This window comes from Macaca nemestrina, chromosome 2, assembly GCF_043159975.1.
Source record: "Macaca nemestrina isolate mMacNem1 chromosome 2, mMacNem.hap1, whole genome shotgun sequence".
Taxonomy (NCBI): domain Eukaryota; kingdom Metazoa; phylum Chordata; class Mammalia; order Primates; family Cercopithecidae; genus Macaca; species Macaca nemestrina.
The window spans coordinates 55,004,276-55,026,351 of NC_092126.1; the positions used below are offsets into that span (position 1 = coordinate 55,004,276).

A 22,076-nucleotide genomic window follows, 5' to 3' on the forward strand; every position below is an offset into this window, starting at 1 on the left:
AAGATAGAAATTTTATTTAAAAGGCTGTCAAATGTGTTTTCATCTTTTTGCTTTGATGTTGGATTACAAATGGCATATAGTCTGACAAATTCTTATACTGTTTCTTGGATTTATAAAAACAGAAATAAAACAAACCAGACCCCCCATCTTTATTAGATATGGTATGGAGTTGCAGTGTCATGATGTTATAACGGTGCATATGGCAGTAGGTAGACCCATTTGGGATTCCCTCAGAGGAAGCTTGGTGAAGTTTGAAGACAGTGTACTTTCTCACCAATAATATGATGCTATAAAATTTTCACCAAGAAGTGATAGGGGCAAAAGTTTATAGATCATGGTTGTTTGATTATTTTATGCTTTTATGTTACATCTAATTTATACATCAGTCTCTGCTTTCTGTAACTTTACATGTGATGTAGCCTGTGACTTTAAAAGATAAGCTATTAATTATAGAGTTGTGCTGTTGGAGACCTGTCACTTTGCTAACAAATTCCTCTCTTCATAGAGCTATTTAGAACATATAGCAAATAAAATTATGTGATTATGTATTTTTAGAGAAAAATTTATTTATATAAAATGAAAGTCTTTGCTTTGCTTTTGGTTGCAAAAGAAAGCATCCTTGTTTAGCAAATATTGAGTGCAGAGCCAGTGTGCTACGTATCATGCTATACCCTTTGGAGGATAAAGAGGTAAGATGTGCCTGTTCTCAAAGTAATTTCCAGTGGAGTGATAGAAATATTCACAAATAATGGACAGGCAAAACAAAGTGGGCACAAAGAAGCCAAGAATAGGCTGTTTGTGGGCAGAGTATGGAATTTGCCTAAAACCATTCGGTAGACAGGTTAACTCTTTAGATACTTTGTATATATTGGAGAAGAGACAAAATCAACTCATAATTTATTAAAATGATGTGATTTGATATGTAAACCATTTAGTTTTTTTGTTCAAGTATTTGATAAATAAGTGTGATGCCACCATAGTATCATCTTGGACTAGACAGAAGAAATTAATTTCTGATGCTGGCAGTTTCGGAGAAAGGTGGGGACATAACAGTTCATCTGAATCTTCCTCATGCTAAATTCCTGATTGGGAGCAGGTTAAAACACTCAGGATTGGTAACCAAGTTTCAGGGCCTACAACTTTTATGTTAACAGAAAAAAAAATCAATGAGAGAGAGGTGAGTTGTATTTAACTTTAATGAGAGAATTTTAAATATGCACATGATGCTCTTTTTTCCTCCAGTTTTTCTTTCTACACAGGGAAGAAAGCTGTATTTTGTAGGCTAGCTTCCAGACTTTGAAATGGTGAAAGTGCAACTGTGCATATTCTTCTATAAGACCCCATTCAGCTGTGATGTGTTTGTTCCTTGTTTCCAGGATTTAATCTGCATTCTAGGTTAGAAAATTCAGGATTTTATTGCTTATTATTATTCACTTTTAATCACAAATATTTGTTTAAAGCCCATTACATATAAAGTTTTACTGTAAGATTTTAATTGCAATTTTTAAGATAAATTAAGAATATGGTTTCTGATTTTCTGAAGTTTATGGCCTATAGAAAAAGGCCCATTCATAAGTGAAATAATAAAAGCAAAACAACAAAAGGTCAGAGCTTTAGCCATTCTAATAATTATTAAAATAGCTACTTACCTCGTAGGAACTTACTATTTTACCTGTGTGATCATACATAGCTCGTATACAATTCTGTGTGATTTAGGCATTGTTATCTTTCTGGCTCAGAAGTGAGAAGATTGAGGCTTGGAAAGATTAAGATTAGGGGATTTGCTCAAGGGTCATATGGTAAGGTACTGTGAGAGCTGAGATCTCAACCCAGGAGTTCTGCTGTTTTTCTGCTTGTTTATTTCTATCAGTATGGTATGAATTATGTACACAAATACTCATTGCATGTAGATTTGAGACCTACTCCAAGTTAATTCTGGAAAAACTCAGTGAAGAAGATAAGATGTGGAAGATTTTTTTTTTAAGCATTGTGGTCATAAAAGAGCAGACTATGGAATGGACTTTGAAGTTTCACTAGCTTTGAAAGGAGGGATATATCAAATAGCCTAATCTGCCTGTGTGGTTTGCTCAGTATTAGGTCTACTCACACCTAATACCCTCTGCCCCAGCACTCGCCAAGATCAGCAAAATCTACTTTTAGACTCAAAATCATTACCACCTGTGAAGTTTCTGATGTCACTTCTGAGTGACATAGCACTCTGTCAATTGCTCTGTTGGATGGCTTGCTGAATGGCACCTTTTAAGAAGTGTCTTGAGCCCAAAAAGAGAGTTTCAAATGCTCTTGTAATCTATTCAGCTGCATTATTGAAGGTATTAGGGTAATTCAATTCATTTTTCATCATTAAAACACAGAAATCTATTGCCAGCTTTAAAAAAGACAAACATATCACTGAAAATTTAATAGCTCTACATTCACTTGGAGATTTCCGATAAACTTTTCGCACTTCCCCGCAAATCCCTAGTAATTAGAGCATGTCCCTGTATGTATGTGTGCATGTTTTTGTGTCATATCCCTGTGTGTCTATATATTCCATAAATAATTGTGAAGTAGTGCACAAGTTGTAGCTAAAAATGAAATAGAGTAAATGTATGAAGCTAAGGGATCCATTCTCCAACTAATGAGTTAGTTGACAAATTTGCTCTGAAATATTAATATCATTTTGTGGTTCCCCGTATTGAATACAAGTGTGGGCTTGTGAAAATATAGTATCCACAGACCCTAAGTAGAAACAAAATAAAGGTATTCTAATATACCTGTGCAAATTTAAAGTTTTAACTTATTCATATAACAGTTTTCTGCTTGTCAGTGACCTGATATCAATGTATTTGAAAATGATTTTACCTTTAAGCACCAAGAATTCTTAGGGATACGTGTGTGTGTGTGTGTGTGTGTGTGTGTGTGTATTCAGATTAAAGATTCCATGCGAATATACTAATTTTTTGGCAAGAAAATTTAGCACCTATATTTCAGTTTAATAGTACTGTGGTAAATGAAATATATTAAACATGCAGATTCTGTTACATTCACATAATATTAATTTGAATTTTTAATGTTCTAGGCACTGTGCTAGATATTGAATACATAATGGTAAACATAAACAGATAGCAAACAGTTATAAAATTCAGACATCTCTTGATTTTCAAATTGGCCATTGCAGAAATAGTGACATTTTGTTAGGTTTTGTTGCCACAAGATTTTCAAAAATTAAAAAAAGAATTATTTATAGATGCCAGTAAATATTTATTTTACAGCATCTACCAATGTTAGATTTACTATGCATGAAGGAAGGATTTTATTTTCGTGTAAAGAAAAACACCATTTTATGCTTAGCATCAATGCTTTACAATTAAACAAGAGAAATAGCATCACGAAATAATATGGGAAGAGAAAACTCATTTTGATCAGCAGCAAAATGTTGTGAGTTTAAAAGGTCAGGCTAGTACAGGAGGCTCCAGTTTTGCCACTCACTGTGCAGAATGCTGTGACAGCCAGGGCTGATACAGCTGAAAATATCTGCAGCTTTGGAAGCCTTGTAAGTTTCAGAAGGTCATTTTGGCATCATGATAGGAGCACAGATTCACATGGAAGGTCAAACTGGACAGCCAGGCAAGAAGATAGGTTGCTGAACCCAGTGCTTGTAGATTTTAGAGCAATCACCAACTGCAGTAACTGAGTATTTTAATTCAGGGCAGCCGTCTTTCATTGAAATATTTATAGAGGAATGAGCTTTACTTGGTGGGGAAATTATAAATTACTTTTTCTCTTCTGAAACTTTAAGTGTTGCATCTACAACTTTCCCTGGTACCAAAACAAACGTTACTTTAATTTTATTTACGTGTGATGTATACCCCATCAAGCTTACAAAAGTAAAGTGCACGTCAGATAGGACTGTCGTTTCTTTTTTGTTTGTTTGTTTTGTTTTGTTTTGTTTTAATCAATTAGAAGGCAAAGAAATGAAACAAGTACTTAAGATGAAATTGAGCACTAAATTTATCTCTCAGCTTCCTGGCAACTGAAGCAGAAGCTTTCGGGAGTAAAATAATCCCGAGTTTATTTGTTAAGATTTCTTCAGATCCCATATACTGTCTTATTCTTGGCCCTTCGGGTGTTTAGTTAAATATTCTGACTCTGCCCTTGGGTGAAGTCTTGAATGGGTGAATTCCAATTACTTAAGAAGTGAAGGCTGAATTCTTTAGCCTGCCTTTAAGGCCCTTACTGATTTGGCTTCAGCCCAAAGTTCCAGGGTCATCTCTTTACAACCCCATTACATACGGTGTTCCATACAGACCAGTTCTCCCAGTGTTCATATGCAGTGCTTTCCCACATCCCTGCCATTACTGTCTGGATTTCTAGTCTGGATTTCTACCCCTTTTTGTCTCTAACCAAATGTAACTTGTCCTTCCAGACCAACTTTACATTTCTTATCCCTTTTGAAACTCCCCTGACCTCTCTCTAACTTACCAAGCTTTCTTGTTACCTCTACTGTGTACTTCTCGCTTTCTTTTTTATATGTAGTTATTTGTGTGTTAGTTTTATACCTTTAATTAAGCATCAAATTCTTAAAGGCTGGATCCAAGTATTCTCACTATGTCTAGGCTACATATACAAGGTGGTCAATAGACAGTTAATATAATCAATACACATATTTTATGTGTACTGTTTATTGTTAATGAATATGTTTATTTATAAAGTTACTGTTAAATGTATTTGAATTTCTTTAAGGAAAACATTTCTTTTCCTAGGATAGTAGGGAACAAAGAAAGAAAACCTAAAAAAAGAAGCACAATTAGAGAAACACACTCCTGTAATTTTTCTCAAAGGAAATATTTTGAGGCAACAGAACCAGGATTATAATTTTTTAAATTGTTTTGACTTGGGGTTTTCTTTTTATAAGTCAACTTAATATTTGTGATTTCTCTGTGCCAAAAAGTAACCAGTATTAATAGAGAACAGCTTTGGTACATGTAAAAGAAAAAAAGTCATTTATGCTATTTGAATCCCTCAGTGCTTTCTTTCTGACAGATTTTTAATGGTTTTATCAGCTGTTAATTAAGTTGGTGCAAAAGTAATTGCGGTTTTAAAAAATATTGCAAAAACTGAAATTACTTTTGTACCACCCTAGTAAAAAATTGGCCTGACTATGGCTTTGAAATATTTCAGACAGTATTCCATCTCCTTCATTGCTCTTCAAATAATGTTTTAGTAGTTTATCTAGATCAGTCTTACTGTATGCATAGTCAGCATATATCAGTTTTATACTTTTAAAGCAGCATTGCATTTTACCTATGTGGAATTTTTCTGCTGACATATTTTAAGCTTCTCTAAGAAAAGCTCTGAGGAAAATGTAGGCTCCTGTTGCTCGGAGGGCTGATAAATAAATTTTAAAAATCATGCTCAAAGACCACTTCATTGACAATTAATCTTTCAAAATCAGCTACTGAGTATTTAGAACTTCATAATCTATTCAAAATTGATTAACAATCTTAATTGAAAAGACATTTGTATCTGAAATGTAGAATTTTCTTGTCTCCAGGTATACATTATTAATGTTTAGCGTCTACCCCATGGACATAAAAGAGCAATAGCATCCATTCTCAGCTCTGTAAAAGAGACCATCTTATCTTCTCTAGAATCAATATTCAGGGGTTTCTCCACTTACACACACCTAACTGAGTTAACCACAAGCAATGCAGTAGTGGTACCTCCAATATATCCCACTCAGCCCCTATCTCTCCCTTTTTTTTGGCTTCTGTTGTATATATTAGTAGTCACTGTCATTTCTGCCAAGTTTGGTATTAAATTGCTAGCATGTATCGTGAATGAAGTTTTACGTTTGAAATCATAAGAGCTGATTGGGAGTCCTGGTTCTTCCATTTATTTAGCGTAGGGATTTTGATGGGTCAGTCACTTAACCATGCAAGCCTCGATTTATTTGTTCACAAATGAGCAAAATAATATAACCATCTCTTAGAGTTGTGAGGAACAAATAATTAGGATGAAAATAAATTGCATGTCAATATATAGATATTATTTGCTATTTTTGAATAATAGAATGTATAAGTTGTTAGGGGGAAAGTAAATTTCTCTGCTTGGCTTCTTCAATGGAAACTTTTTTTTTTTTTTTTTTTTTTTGAGACAGGGTCTCCCTCTGTTGCTCAGGCTGAAGTGCAGTGGCATGATCTCATCTTACTGCAGCCCCCCAGGCTGAAGCAATCCTCCTGCCTCAGCCTCCCAAGTAGCTGGTACTGCAGGCATGCACCACCATGCCTGGCTAATTTTTGTATTTTCTGTAGAGACGGAAGTCTCGCTGTGTGGTTCAGGCTGGTCTCAAACACTTGGGCTCAAGCAGGACTCCCACCTTGGTCTCTCAAAGTGCTGCGATTATAGGCATGAGCCACTGTGCCCATCCTGAAACATTTGTTTTTAAATTAAAGAACCAAATGAACACCTTGCAGATTTTATGTGTAAGCCAGAAAGAAAGCTCAGTACATGCATAGAATGTAGCACAAGCCAACTTTTCAAAAATTAATCTTTTTAAGGGGCATTACGTAATGAAGGAGCACACATTTTCAGTTTTATCCAGGATAAAAGTGGTTGTTTTTCCCCCCCATTAACTTTAACACAGAGGTTTTACTTTAATTTAAATTGCAAGGACTAGGTTTTTGTTGTATATGAAGAAAATAATTTGACTAAATTCAATGTAAATGTTTTTCCTTATTTGGGGGCACACACACACACACACACATTAATCCTCATTTTTATATTGTATTTATAATATATATTTATATTTTATAGGTTGAATAGATTCCTTGTTTATCTTTTCTGCAAAATAATTTTATTGTTATAAATTCTCATAAGCAATAAATAAGGAACCTAAATATCACAATCTGTAAAGCGTTTTATTTGTGTGCGATTATATATGATAGTTCATTAGACATTTGATAGGAAAATATGGAAAGTTTTGAGATTGATACATGATTGCTCTTTTAATTTGTTCAGTGTATTCCTTTAAATATTGTGAGGAATTTTTTTACCAGTGAAGTAGCTTTTGCATGCTAAGTTGTAGTGAACTGCGGGGCAGAACTAAAACACAAGTGGTTTGAGGAATGATCAATAGTTGTATATAGAGGCCAGGTGTGGTGGGTCACGCCTATAATCCCAGCACTTTGGGAGGCTGAGGTGGGCGGATCACGAGGTCAGGAGATCGAGACCATCCTGGCTAACATGGTGAAACCCTGTCTCTACTAAAAACACAAAAAATTAGCCAGGCGTGGTGGTGGGCACCTGTAGTCCCAGCTACTTGGGAGGTTGACGCAGGAGAATGGCGTGAACCCAGGAGGCGGAGCTTGCAGTGAGCCGAGATCATACCACTGCACTCCAGCCTGGGTGACAGTGTGAGACGCCGTCTCAAAAAAAAAAATTGTTGGCCAGGCGCGGTGGCTCAAGCTGGTAATCCCAGCACTTTGGGAGGCCGAGACGGGCGGATCATGAGGTCAGGAGATCGAGACCATCCTGGCTAACACGGTGAAATACCTTCTCTACTAAAAAAATACAAAAAACTAGCCGGGCGAGGTGGCGGGCGCCTGTAGTCCCAGCTACTCGGGAGGTTGAGGCAGGAGAATGGCGTAAACCCGGGAGGCGGAGCTTGCAGTGAGCTGAGATCCGGCCACTGCACTCCAGCCTGGGCGACAGAGCGAGACTCTTGTCTCAAAAAAAAAAAAAAAAAAAAAAAAATTGTTTGTAACATTTTATAAGCATACTAGTTTGCTGAAGTAGTTGATAGAGTATAATCAAAGATCGTGTCACCAAATCTTTAAACAGGTCATTTTATCAGAGAAGATCCTCTGGTTTCTTAGGTAAAGTTATAGGGTAGAAACAGAGTAAGCAATCTCTGGTAAGAGTAATATTTTAGCCTTGATCAATTATGGTTGCCAAAATTTAATGGAATTAAAAATAACCTGGGAAAACACAGATTCCTGGTTTCTATCCTCAGTAGGTCTAGGGTAGGTCCCAGGAACAGTATATATTTTTAACAGTCACCTACGAGTGACTGATTCAGATAATCCAATAATCTTTCTGGAGCATCAGTATCCCAGAGAAACAAATGTTGCTGTTAATAAACAATTTGTAATTATTTCAGTTTATTAGCTAGCTGCGATTGCATTCTGATTTGCTGTGGAAAGCTGGTCATTACTTTTTAAGAGCATATGATGCTGATGGAAACATAGAGCTTTAATCCGTGTCTCATTAAAAGGATGTAGTTTATTCTTTGTGTTTCCTTATTTGTTACAGCTTTTGCAGAATGCACAGAACCTTATGTGCAATTAAAATAATTAAGAAAAGGGTATTGTTTTCTATTTAGCAAGGGAACTAAATCTCATGCTCCCTTATAGTTTCTATTCAATATACATTCTCTTTTGAAAGTACAAATTTGTAATAATAAAATTTTTGATCTCATCTCCCGAAAAGCCTGACTTTATTTATACTTTGACAACACGGTAAAATCACATTGTCAAAATAAAAGCATTGGAAATGCTCACATTCTGCCAACCAACCATATTTAAAGTCTTGTAAAAATTCACTTTCAGGTACTTTATTCTGTAGACTGTTATTTAATAACTAAGAGAGTTTGAGGAGGACAAAGTGAGGTCAGAATGTTTTTATTTTCCAGCAGGACATACGTGCAAAGGCATAATCATACAAGAGTATATACCTCTCTTGGTTATTTTAATTAGAAGTGCATGCTGCTTCATGGAGACTCCCCACTCCTGACTCAGGAATGACTACAAGTGGAACCCCAGCCTCGGGGAAAATTACTACATAGGAAAATACGCTTGGGTCTACATGAGTTTTCCAGAGTTCTGTTGTGCCTTAGCTAGTTTGATAATACTTTGCATTATGTATAGCAGTTGTCAGAAACCATTTCCTTTATTCAATTAGCATCTAAAAAAAGAAAGAGTAGCGGATATTTTCTGACATTTGTGGAAATAATGTGTTAAAAAAAGCATTCCCTTACTCTTATGACATAGTGTTGTCAGAGATTTCACAAGTATAACGTGCCCTGCAGATTCTTAAAACTGCACATTTTCCTTTGGTTAATAAGAAAACAACAGTAAAGTATTTATTGTCCATTTTGATACTTTGTCAACCCAAACATTTTTTCCAAATTCCAGACTCTGTTTCTTTGTAAATAATTACAAAATGCAAATACTGTGATTGTTTTAGAAATGAAATGCTATGTTTTGATGCAACAGGAGTTGAAAACTGATTTTACAAATGTTTCTATTGATTAGCTGCTATATGAGGGCTAACAGTTGAAAATATTTTGGAAAAATACAAAAAACAGGCTTTCAGTTCTATTTACAGAAAAAGACATACTTTTTTTGCATGTTCCCACAAGAGAAATTTATAGTGTAAAGTACAGCATAGGCTTAACAAATATAGAAAAATATGTTATTGACTCTTAGAAGTACATATTGGTAAAGGTTTTCTTGAAGTTTTTTTATTCTAGTTCAAAGTTAATACGTATATGAATACACTTCATGTTCTAAGGATTTATATTATTAAAATTACTCAAATATAAGCATAGCTTTTTATATACAATTTCAACATTGATTAAAAGTGAAAAATTGGCATTAACTTAGTTGACTACTGATAACAAAATGGACATATGGTGGAGTAATATATAATTGTTAAAAAGTAATTATATTGATCTGTTTCTATTGACATAGAAAGATCATTAACATATTTTATATTGTAGAATATTAACATAATTTGTTGTTTAATCTCTGGACCTAGTTAGGTATGTGAATTATGTGAAACCTTCCTCGAAGGATATTTAAGTTACATTGAAGTGAAAATAGTTGTTGTCAATGCATGTCTTTGTTTTGTGGCGTATCTTAGTCTTATTTTAAACCAGGGAAGAACAACTGGGTCTTGAGTCACCGTTAGTCAGTGAAAACATTTTTCTTGTTTGTGAGCATATGTGAGTTTATTTTTTTTTTGAAAAAAAGTCAAGTTAAACTGACATACAGTGTTATGAAGAATAGATATTATGAGGAATATATTCAGGTAACATTGGTATATTTTTAAAAAGTATGTTTGAGATTATTCGTTAAAAAGTAATCCTTAAGGTCAGTTGTATAAATCAATAGAATTATCCATAGGATTGTAATGTTAAACTGTGTAGCACCTATGTGGCTTGAGTATTTGTAAGTTTGGAATAAGAAATATGTTAGTGAAATAATAGGGACTTTTACTGATTATGTGGAATGGAGGAAGTATTTGTGTATTATGTTGTGTCATGAGAAGTTCACTAATTTATTTTTTTAGAATACATTCGAGCAATTCCATATTCATTCGTAATTGGTTTTAGTCATTGTATTCTGAAGAATAATTATTGTAGATTTTTTTATTTTATTATAGGCATAGATTTTTCTATACTTTTCTTATAATGATTAATAAATCATGTATTTTGGGCCATATTCAATACAAATAAGCTAATACGATTTTCCTGATTGAGGTTATCATGCAAGGTTTAAAATCAGACATTTGGAAATTCAAAATCTATTTGTTAAGATAAAGCCTGTGTGGTCAGATTTAGTGGGTAGTTTTGAGGGCAATTATCACATTAAATTTTTAGAAATTTTGAACGGTGTGGCAACTATTAAGTTTGATCCTAGTGAGATATGCTTTATATTTTGGGCAGGTTTTTAAAAAAAATTATATCTGTCATATTTTTCACATGTTGATTTTGTAATGTATCCTACTTGAGTCTGCTAAAATAGAAAACAAATATAGGTTAATTATGGAGAACATCTTATGACTGTTGGTTGTGAGAATGATTTCTGTATGAAAGAGAAAGTTGGAATAGAGGGGCAAAGAGGTACAAAATACAGCAAATTTCACCAATGTATGAGGTGCTGTGGAAATATTTTCTTAGTTCTCTGATGGATTAACTTCATACTTAGTTTTGTATTGTGCAGTAATGTCATTAGGGATGCACAGATGAATTTGGTACCATTTTTAAAGCAGTGAACATCATATTTTAAAATGTTTTAGGCAGAGATGCCACCAATCTCAGCAAGAAGCTTGGTGATGTTCAGCAGATACAGAGGTTGAATATGAAAACTATGATTTTGGCCCTTAGTTACTGTGTCAAATAAAATAATACTCATTTAAGTAAGCTTTAGAATCAAAGTCTATAATCAGGGCATTGGAACGGGAATTACAGTATTACTGTGTATTGCATTTCATTTAGCGTTCACATTTTTGTTGTGTTAGTTCTACATTGACAGATTTGGATTGGGTCACTGTACCATTCTGAAAATTGCCAAGATGATAAGATTTGATTTTTGTACCATTTAGTTCTTGAGCACATAACAGCATGTTAAATTTTGCTGTAGTCTGTGTTCTGATAACCTATTTACTATTTTGAAATATTAAATGATATGTACAGATCAGATATGTTTACCTGAGGCTAACAAGATAATGTCTTTGTGTAATATATAGGTAAATAAAACACTAATTAGGAATAGTGCCTTCTCTTGTAGAACAATTAAGTAGCATTCACAGTTTTATCTCATTATACCTTCTTGTATAAGGAAATGTTAAAATACTTCCTCTTTGAATAGCATCAGAAAAAATGCAGTGTTTCTTTTGCTGGAATTGAAGACTGGTTCTGTCAGAAATTCACAGATAATTATTTTAATATTTTAAATTTGCAAAGCCACATAAATCTGTGTCATATATTCTGTGGCTCAGAATATCTTCAGCTTCATAATCAAGGAGGTATTTAAATATGTTGCTATTTTAACTTAATCGCCTCATGTTCTCTTTCCAATGAGTGACGTTTGATGCTGGTTTCATTCACTTATAAAGGTGATATCCCCAGGGTACTAAACCGTATAGTTTAAGCACTGTAATTTGTCAAAAATACAAACTAGTCTGATATACTAAGAAAAATATTCAGTCATATCACAAATATTAATTGTTTGCTTCCTCTGGGCCAGGCACTGTTTTGGTGATCTGTTTCTATTAATGGAGAACTAAGGTAACAACTGCCTTCTCTCATGGAGCTTACATTTTTGTGGCAAAGGCAAATGATAAGCAGATAGCGAGATAAATGTGTAATATTAGTCTGCTTTCTTCACAGTACTACGTAGTATTAGGTGGGTTTTTTTTTGTTTGTTTTTTGAGACGAGGTCTCACTCTATTACCTAGGCTAGAGTGCAGTGGCTCAGTCATAGCTTAGTGCAGTCTTGAACTCCTGGGCTCAAGCATTACTCCCATTTCAGCCTCCCAAGTAGCTGGGACCACAAGCAAGTGCCATCATGTGTGGTTATTTTTTTAAAAATGTATTTTCTATAGAGATGGGGTTTCACTATGTTGCTCAGGCTGGAAGTGTAATGTTACGTACTTCTCTCAAAACAAGTCTGGACTGCTGTTGGGAGGAAAAGAAGGCTGGGTGCTCTGGATGGTGGGCTGAAAATCTTCCAAGAAGATAACTTTGCAGTAGGGACTTGGACGAAGGCCTATTGGGGTATAGAGCTAGTATCCAAAGTGCAGTGATTCATTGTGATAATTATCTTCTAGTGAGCTTAAACCTTTTACATTTTTAAAAATTTTGCCTGATATAGGAATTAATTCAAAATTCACTTTTAAATCATTGCCTGTGTAGAAGCTTTATGTTCTGTTTTGTCCTAAATATAAATACTTAAGGATCAACAATCATTTTCTAATTTGAATGCAGTTTAGTTGCCTCTGGAATTCTAATCTTTGGCAGTAGCATGTCACCTAAACAACACTCCTTCATTATCCTTCCTACAGTAGACCAGTAGGTGATTTAGGGAACCAAACTGTTGAATGGATCATAATTCTAAAAGACTGCTTCAACAGACCTTAGATTACTTATTTGAGTTAGTAAACACAATATTCCTTTCTTGGCAGCAGCTAGTCTGAAATATGTCAGACCAGCAGGCCACATTGGCATTCTCTATGCCATTCCAGAGGATGTGTGATTGAAAGTTATCTTTTTCTTTGCAGTATTGCTAAAACTTAAGTCATTTACATATCTCCTTCATGATTTTTATTTATATATAGTCTGTTATGTATATGTGTGGGTATATATGTATATATTCTTTAAATCTTTTTAAAAAATTTATTTAATATATATATTTTTTTCAGACAGGGTCTCACTCTGTTGCCCAGGTTGGAGTGCAGTGGTGTGATCATGGCTTGCTGCAGCCTTGACATCCTGTGCTCAAGCAGTCTTCCTGCCTCAGCCTCCCAAGTGACTGGGACTACAGGCATTTGTCACCCTGCCTGACTAATTTTTGTATTTTTTTGTAGATATAGGGTCCTACTGTGTTGTTCAGGCCGGTCTCGAACACCTGGCCTCAAGCAGTCCTCCACTTCAGCCTCCCAAAGTGTTGGATTACAGGCGTGAGCCACGGTGCCTGGCCCTTTAAATTTGTAAATTAAACTAATTTCTTCCTAAGTTATAATATTGATGTAATCACAGACTGGACACACTAGTTTTAGCATTCTCATCTATCTATTAAAATGATGTTTGTCCGTCACCTGAAATTGCCGTGGGTCCTGCTGGTAGTGTGCTTACCCCTCACCGAGAAATATGTATCTCTGCTTTTTGCTATGTGGAGTTGAATAGTGCTGAAGGCTGCATTAACTCATTCAGATGGCAGTTCTTCCCATATAATATATAACATCTTTGTTACTCTACTTAGCACCTTAGTGAATACAGAGATAGCTGTACAACCTCCAGAAATGCTAAGTTGGCTGTTTGTGTATGGAGATCTCTGTTAATATTTGGGACAAACCCTGGGAATAATTGTGTAAGCAAACTTAGTTTACTAAAGAACTGCATTGCTAATTATGAACTTGTTGACACCAGTGAGCCAGGGGAAGCAGTTATGGTTTTGGGCAAGGGTTTCCTTCTTATCAACTCCAGACTTAAAAACGGGGTGAAGTTAGCCATCTCTTTCAGTTAGATTGAAACTGCCTTACTAAACAAAAATCATAATAAAAGAGCTCAAAAATTACTTAGTTAACGTCCTTAATACATAACTTATATCAATATTAAAAGCATATTAAATAAAAGTCTTCAAAATTACCAGCTAACTACTCTGGGATGTAATTGGACTGATTGCCTTATTTGCTTTAGAAGAACTTTTGAAATGATAAGTAAACATATGTGAGCAAGAAATTTAACCTTGCTCATAGAGGCTGTCCTGTTCCCCAAAAGAGAATTTCATTTTCATACCTTATAAACATCTATTTTTCTTCTATAGCAGTAGGTATGTGACTCTTAAATAGGCCTTTATATGAAGCCAAATATATATATGTAATCTTTAAGAATAAGTTTTCAAAGAATAAGAATAATTTCATTCTTCCTGATCCTTTTCTTGGTTTTTATTATCTCTGTCATTTCAAATTATTATTTCTTTCCTTTTTATTTTCTCCCTTACATTTATCTTAAAGTAGAATATATACATGATTTCTGATATCATTCAAGAAGAAATTTGTTCTTGTGGCAGAATATTGGTGTTGTAGACGATGTCAGATAAAGCAAGAAACTCTATAGTGTTTGGAATTTGATCAGTAGGTTAAAGAGGGACTGCTGTTAGCTATTATTCAGATTTTTAAGTTTGATTCTTATAATATTTTTGTTGTTCAGAGAAGTTTATTATAATGTATTGAAATATAGGCCAGATATTTACCTCAGAAGCAATGTACCCATTAGTACTTATCTTTGAAGTAGAAATCTTTCCTTTAATAATTATTTAGAGACAAAATTTATTTTAGGCCAAATATGTTTGCAAGAATTCTCACAATCTGGACATTACCCACATATATTTAAACATTATATCTATCTATAGAACAAAACTCTATTACTTAGTTAAAGGAATGTTTTGTGAATTCAATATTGATCCAAATTCTATAAAATCTTAATTTACCAAAAAAGATTTCTATTTTTTGAAGTTTTTTTTTTGAATATAGATAAGACAATAATCTGATATCAGCAGTTTAGTAAAATCAATCTATAGGATATAATTTGAGTTTGTTGCCCACAGTGATAAACCTTTATCAAGTGATAGTTGATAAACCTATATCAAGGGCAGGCACATACATTATCAGGTCCAGCTAGACTAATGCATAAAGGCCAGTATCTGTTTTAATTGTTCAGTATCTATGCCTGAACTAATTATTAATATTTTGATTGTCATCCTTGTCTATGTCCTTTACAATTAAATGGTACAAATCTATGTTTATAATTCTTTCAATAGCACTTTTGAAGTAAATAGAATTTGTCTGCTACAGAAAATAAAGATAATCAGAACACTGATTTGCAAGCATTTTAGTAATCAAAGTTTATTTTGTGCTTGAGTGGGACTGTCTGTAACCTGGCAAAAAGGAAAAATAATCAGCTCTAGAAATTAATTGTTAGTTGTATTTAGATATGACTACCAAGCAATGCTGATCTTTCTTGTGGTACCAATCTTCTTATATATATTGTCTGGATGCTATAGACATGATTAAATAATCTATTTCGTCAGGGTTGGGACCACATCCTTTTATACATGTTTATTTCTGTAAGTATGAATGAAGTTTACTTATTTATCAAACATTTTTTTAAAAGGTCTATTATGTTCCAAGAACTGTGTGATGAGGAATGCTGGGCCTACACCCTGTTGTCAGGGCATATATAACATTGAGGGGGAGAGATACAAAGAGATACAAAGTATCAAAAACATTCTGAGATGGAATAATGTTTAGCATAGTTGGCCCAGCCCTATAGAGAAGGTGATTTTTGAACAGCAGTTTAAACAAGGAGAAGGAATTTGCCAAGTTGCAGGGTTGAGGAAGTGTGTGTCAGACCAAACAGGGAGTTAGCATGTAACAAGTCCCAGGAGCTCACACATGTCTTGGCACCTGCCAAGAACCCTCAGCAACTCCTCTCCAGGGGGGATACAAGAGGTACAGCACTGGGAGAAGCAACAAGATAAAATGTGTCAGTTTGTTAAAAGGGAAAGGTTCAAGAAAGAGGGAGTTGTAAATCATGTTACACGTCAAGCAAAGGCAAGAACAAAACATAGTCTTTGGACTTGGCTTTCCTGACAGCATTGATGACCTTTGCTGAGCAGTAAAGTAATGGGTGTGAAAGTCAGACTGATAAGGATTCAGAAGTGAATGGGAAAGGAAGAAGCAGAAAAACAGCATAGCAGATATTCACCTGGGAAGGATGGATTAAGTACATTAGGGAGAGGAGGATGCATAGCCAGGGCAGCATCCTCTTCCTCCTGCCATGTCACCCTCTGCATTTCGGAGTTACTTTAGTACATTTGGAAGCTAAGAGAAGGAACTGCTGAAAGACAAAGTGTGCATGCATAGAGGAGGCAGAAAGAGAAGGAGGTCTTGAGAATGAATGAGTCAAGGTGGAGGCTTGTGGAAGCTTAACTGTGGGCAGGAGGAGGGAGAACTGGGAGACTAAGAAAGAAACAGAAGGATAGGTTAACGACTCATGGATAGGAAGGTAAGAAAAAGTTCATGCTTAAGGGCTACTGTTATATGGCTATGAAACATTCATGACATATAATGTTATTATCCACTGTTGCTAATGAACATGGAGAAAGAGTAATGAAGTTTTAGAAAAGCTGCTGTGTGCAATGAGATAGGGAGCTGTCCAAGGACAGGGCTAGATTGTGAGGCAGTTTTGAAAGGGCCTACGTGACCCTGGAACATTATTTTTAGAGGCAGTGATTGTGCGTGTATGTGTTCAAGTGTATGTTTCAGTGTGTTCATGTGTTGTATTCATATATGTGTTCATGTGTGTGTCTTTGTATGTTTTGTACCCTAGAGGTAATCCAAATCCTGATGCAGTAATTGATAATTTAATTTACCAATATTTTTGGAACTCCATCTATTTTGCATCACTATGTAAGCCATGGGGTTACTGAGATGAATAATATTTTTTTCTGTCCTTAAAACCATATGGTCTAGTGGGTCAGTTATATAAGGAAATAAAACACTGTATAGGGCATAGGTGCAGAGATAATTCAGAGAAGGCGGTATTTTAATATATGGATGAATAGAGATGGGGGTAATGACATCTTGGTAGCTTTTTGGAGGAAGTGACATCTTAGCTGGCTTTAGAGGAAGAAAATAGTTACAGGTGAGGCACTTGAAGATTCTGAAGAGAAGGACTAAAGAGATTGTTGACCATGCAGGTGGTCCATTCTCAAGGCATGAAATCATTAAGTAATTCTTTATGCAGAACAAAGTTTCAGGAAGACAGACACAGCTTACACTTTATGACTGGACCTTTTTTTTTTTAATATAGAAACTGGCATTAGGACCTAGAAACTTTTTTGAAAACCAAAATATTTCTTGAACACTGGGATGAGTTTTTTTTTTTTTTTTTTTTGAGACGGAGTCTCTCACTGTTGCGTCCGGGCTGGAGCGCAGTGGCGCAATCTTGGCTCACTGCAACATCCACCTCCAAGGTTCTAAGTGATTCTCCTGCCTCAGCCTCCTAAGGAGCTGGGATTACAGGCGCCCGCCCCCGTGCCTGGCTAATTTTTTGTATTTTTATTAGAGACTTTTTTTGCCATGTTGACCATGTTGGCCTCGAACTCCTGACCTCGCTTGTGATCTGCCCACCTCGGCCTCCCAAAGTGCTGGGATTATAGGTGTGAGCCTCTGTGCCCAGCCATGGTTGTTTTTGTTTGTTTGTTTTCTTTTTTTTTTTTTTTTTGAGACAGCATCTTGCTCTGTCACCCAGGCTGGAGTGCAGTGGTACAATCTCAGCTCACTGCAGCTTCCACCTCCCATGTTCAAGTGATTCTTCTGCCTCAGCCTCCTGAGTAGCTGGGATTATAGGCACCACCACCACGCCTGGCTAATTTTTGTATTTTTAATACAGATGGTGTTTCACCATGTTGGCCAGGCCGGCCTTGAACTCCTGACCTCGTGATCCACCCACCCTAGCCTCCCAATTTGCGGAGATTACAGGCGTGATCCATCACGCTCAACTGATTTTTTAAATCTCTATCAAAAGTTGTAGTCTTACTGTAGTATTTTCCAAATAGTTTTGGAAAGTAATTTTTTAAAGGAAAATTAGTGTTAAAATGGCAATATTAATCTTAAACGATTTAAGTTCTAGATGCTCATGTTTTTTAACATACGTATGTATTTATATCCTGTACTTTAATTCCAAAAATTATAAACATACCATATGCCAATAGAGCAATTTTGGCTCATGAAGAAGTATAATCAAATACTAGTGATCATACTGTGTTATTGCCTCTTTAAAATGTGAAGATTTTACTTTTTAAAGCCTTATTTTCCTCATTGGCGACATTCAAAAAAAAGAAAAGAAAAGAAAAAGAAAAATCCTGATAGAGAAAGTAAGTTGTTAAAAGTAAAAATGCCCTGCTCTAAGTAGTCTTGTGGTGCTGAGTTAACTGATCATCAGGCAACAGGGGATCCCTCATCCCCCACCCTCCAGCTTTGTTTGGAATTGTACTTCTGAAGTGCATCACGCTGCTCAAATCAAATTGCTCACTTAATATTTAATGTTTCTGCGATGGAATCACTTTCTCCCTTGAGGTTGACTTCAGATTTACCAGACACACTGACAACACTGCACTCCTTATTTTCCCCACATGACCTCAGCTTCTGCCTTAAAAATGTACGAATAAAGGATGCTTTTGTTCATATCTTGCCTGCCTGTGATATATTGACAAAGTGTCTGCGGGCTCAATGGAATAGTTTTACAGTATGAGTGCTGCTTTCAGTGGAGGGGCAGGACTTGGGCTTTAGAAGGAAGTGAATTGGATAGGTCAGGAGAATGTACCATTTGTAAACACCCCTTTCCTTTTTTATTCACGTGTCAGGACAGCAGGAGCAGGCTGTTCAGTGCCCGTCCCTGCACAGAGCCAGAGGGAAAGCAGCTTGGAAGTCAGCTGCAATTTTTAAACCTTACTTTTTATTCCCCGGTAATGATCTTCAAGTGCTTAGACTTGTCTGAGAAGCTGTTTTGAAACTAACATGGTTTAGTCCACTAACTGCATGTTGGGTAAATTCAAAACCCACATGCTCGTCCTCTTGCAGTGGAATAAGTCACATCTGATGGACATTTTCTGTGCTTATAGCATAGTAATGAACGTCTGACAGGCGCGACCTTTCATAAGACAACCCACACTATTGGCTTTCTGCCCAGAATATTGCTGCAACACTATCTGTGATTGGTTATCTCTCTATCATGCATTGCTTCACAAGGGGAAACGGCCCCTTTTTTTAATAAATCTACGATGGCTGGCTGCAATATGCCTCACTGTAAGTATTTTGTGTGTGTATGTGTGGGAGAGAGAGGGAGAGAGAGAGGCTGACTTGAATATTACTTAGTCTGGTATCACATGGCAAGGTTGTGATACTGTAGGACATCAGTGAAGTGCTACTTAGTAAATCTTAACCTATCTCTTTTTTCTACAGGTTGGTACTAAGAAGTGCCTTTCCTGACGTCTCTGCTGCTTGGAACCGCTTCTAGAGCAGTCTCTGCTTTTGCCTTGCTTGCTGCCAGCTAGACTGTGACGACAGCACATCCACCCTCCACCTCTAGCCCAGACACCCCCATTTCTACTTATAATCAAGAGAAAAGCTCTAAGTATCTGGCATTGCCCTAGGCTGCTTTAGTGTTAAAAGAAAAGTTTGCTGAAAAAGTAAGATATCTTCTGCCAGGAAATCAAGGAGGAAAAAAAAAAATCATTTTCTCGATTTTGCTCTAAACTGCTGCATCTGTCTATGCCAAACTAATCAATACCGATTGCACCACCAAACTCCATTGCAAATTCAGCTGTGAGGAGATTCCCTTTCAGACAACTTTGCTGAAAGCAGCTTGGAAATTCGGTGTCAAAGGGTCTGCCACGTTTTCATGCTTGCATTTTGGGCTCCAAATTGGCACTGGGAAGGGGTTACTGAGAGCACAAGGCTGATACCAGGCCCTACTTTTAAACGTTCATCTACTTACAATCCTAGTATTTCTCTAAAAACCAAAACCTCTTTGAATTAACAGTTTCATGCTGTGAATTTCTAGTGGGAGATCTTTTCCTTGATATTGACGACACAATTTTCCATGTACTTTTAAAGCAGGGAGTGGGGAAAAGTATTTTGAGGGGACATTTTCATCATCAGTTCAGCTTTTTTTTTTTTTTTTTTTTTTTGGTTATTGCTCTTTTTTGGGGGGGTTGGGTTTGTTGGTTTCACTGAAACATTTAACTACCTGTAAAATCTAAACATGGCTGTTAGTGTCACACCAATTCGGGACACAAAATGGCTAACACTGGAAGTATGTAGAGAGTTCCAGAGGGGGACTTGCTCACGGCCAGACACGGAATGTAAATTTGCACATCCTTCGAAAAGCTGCCAAGTTGAAAATGGACGAGTAATCGCCTGCTTTGATTCATTGAAAGTGAGTAACTATTATATTCTTTTAAGGATATTCAATGCTTGAATAAGGGGGATATGGACGTAACAGTTCTCTGCATTTGGGATTATGGATTGCTTTGTTCATAGTTTAGTTACACAGTGTGTTGATGATGTTGGGCTGGGGAACTTTACAAGAAGCAACAGAATCAAGTCTGGCCAAACTTTGTTATGAATAACTTTATCAGTCCTTTCACTCCATGTTTTTTTTTTTTTTTTTTTTTTTTTGCTAGGGCAGAAAGTATTGACATGTTTTTCACTTAGTAATGGCAAAGTGAGTGTCTGTCCCTGGAAATGGTAAATGTAGCTACATGTGAGTGTTTAGCCAATGCATATATTATATATAAGGCCGTGGCAATAACTGAATGAAGATGATTTTTACTTGTTGGTAAAGGCATTGTACAGTTGCAAAAGACAAGCAGATTTAAAATCAGCTAAACTTGGATAGACTTTTTACTCTTTTAATATTTTGACATTTTGGATTTTCTTTTTTTGTGGGCATTTTAAGGCCAGAGCCACACGTTTTATGGAAAATACAACTAGAAGTAAGGTGCTGAACTGCTGCTACAGCACCTTACCTGAGGGACAAACTTTGTTGAATGTGAGTTTTATAAATAAGCAGAAACTCATAAGTACTATTGTTTATTGGATTTTTCCAACTTCAAAAATTCTAAAGTGAATTAGCAGTTTATTTTCTGTTAGATGGTGATTATTTTTTTATTTGTAATAGTCTTAGCTAGAAATGTTAAAAGTTAGCTTTTGTGAGCACCATAATACTAAAATATTTACTTTAGTGTTTCTTGGCATTCAAAAATGTCATTGCATTTGTAATTCAAGTATCATATTTGAAAATGAGTCTTTTAAAAGATAACATAAATGTCTTTATTTTGACACACAAGGTCAAGACTAGAAATGCGTTCCTGGGTACTTTCAACCTACTTGGTTTAATCAAATTGCTTTTGAATATTAATGTCCTAATTTAATTCTTTGAAGCTTTGAGGAGAAGACACTATCACTTCTACATATGTAGACAAGTAAAAGTCTCATAAGTCCATCTTGTCTTTACAAATATATAGTGCTATAATAATCTTTTCTTTAATAACATCAGGGTGAGTTATGAGTTAATTGTTTCAGTTCATTGTTTCCTGGTCCAGTTTAGGCTGTTCATTTTGCTAAAGTTTTTGGCAAAGATTCCAAGAACATGATCTTTAGAGTTGAACAGAAAGGAGGTGTTAACAACAAAAATATTTTAAAATATTAGATTATTTTTAATGTCATAGTCCTAAAGATCAATAAGCAAAAGTCATAAACTCCCATTGAGACTTTCTTCAGCCTTTCCTTTGAGAGGCATCAGTGAAGGGCATAGTGGTTGTACCTCCGTGAATGTGTATTCCTAAATTCATGCAGGCTGAATTCAGGTGTAATTAGAGACTGAGACCCATAAAATGAGGGGCAGAGAGCTAATTACTCCTGTCGGTAACCAGCTGTGGCCATAAGTAACCCTGTTTTGACCCAATTAATAGTAAATCCAATTTTTAATCCTACAGACAGTT

General features: G+C 35.6%; 1 protein-coding gene across 19 annotated transcripts in view; it reads left to right on the forward strand.

Annotated features, from left to right (window-relative positions):
• LOC105499024 (muscleblind like splicing regulator 1) overlaps positions 1-22,076 on the forward strand; it is a 219,842-nt gene that overhangs the window by 32,981 nt on the left and 164,785 nt on the right. For 10 of the 19 annotated variants that reach the window (XM_011771401.3, XM_071091110.1, XM_011771399.3 and 7 more), the window contains exon 2: positions 19,534-20,509. The exons of 7 other annotated variants lie outside the window; for them this stretch is intronic. In XM_011771401.3, the coding sequence (XP_011769703.1) occupies positions 20,336-20,509 (174 nt within the window). In that variant the 5' untranslated portion in view covers positions 19,534-20,335. Of the gene's footprint in view, positions 1-17,766; positions 19,378-19,533; positions 20,510-22,076 lie in introns of those variants that run through there. 2 more of the 19 variants (XM_011771402.3, XM_011771418.3) reach the window with 2 other exon arrangements.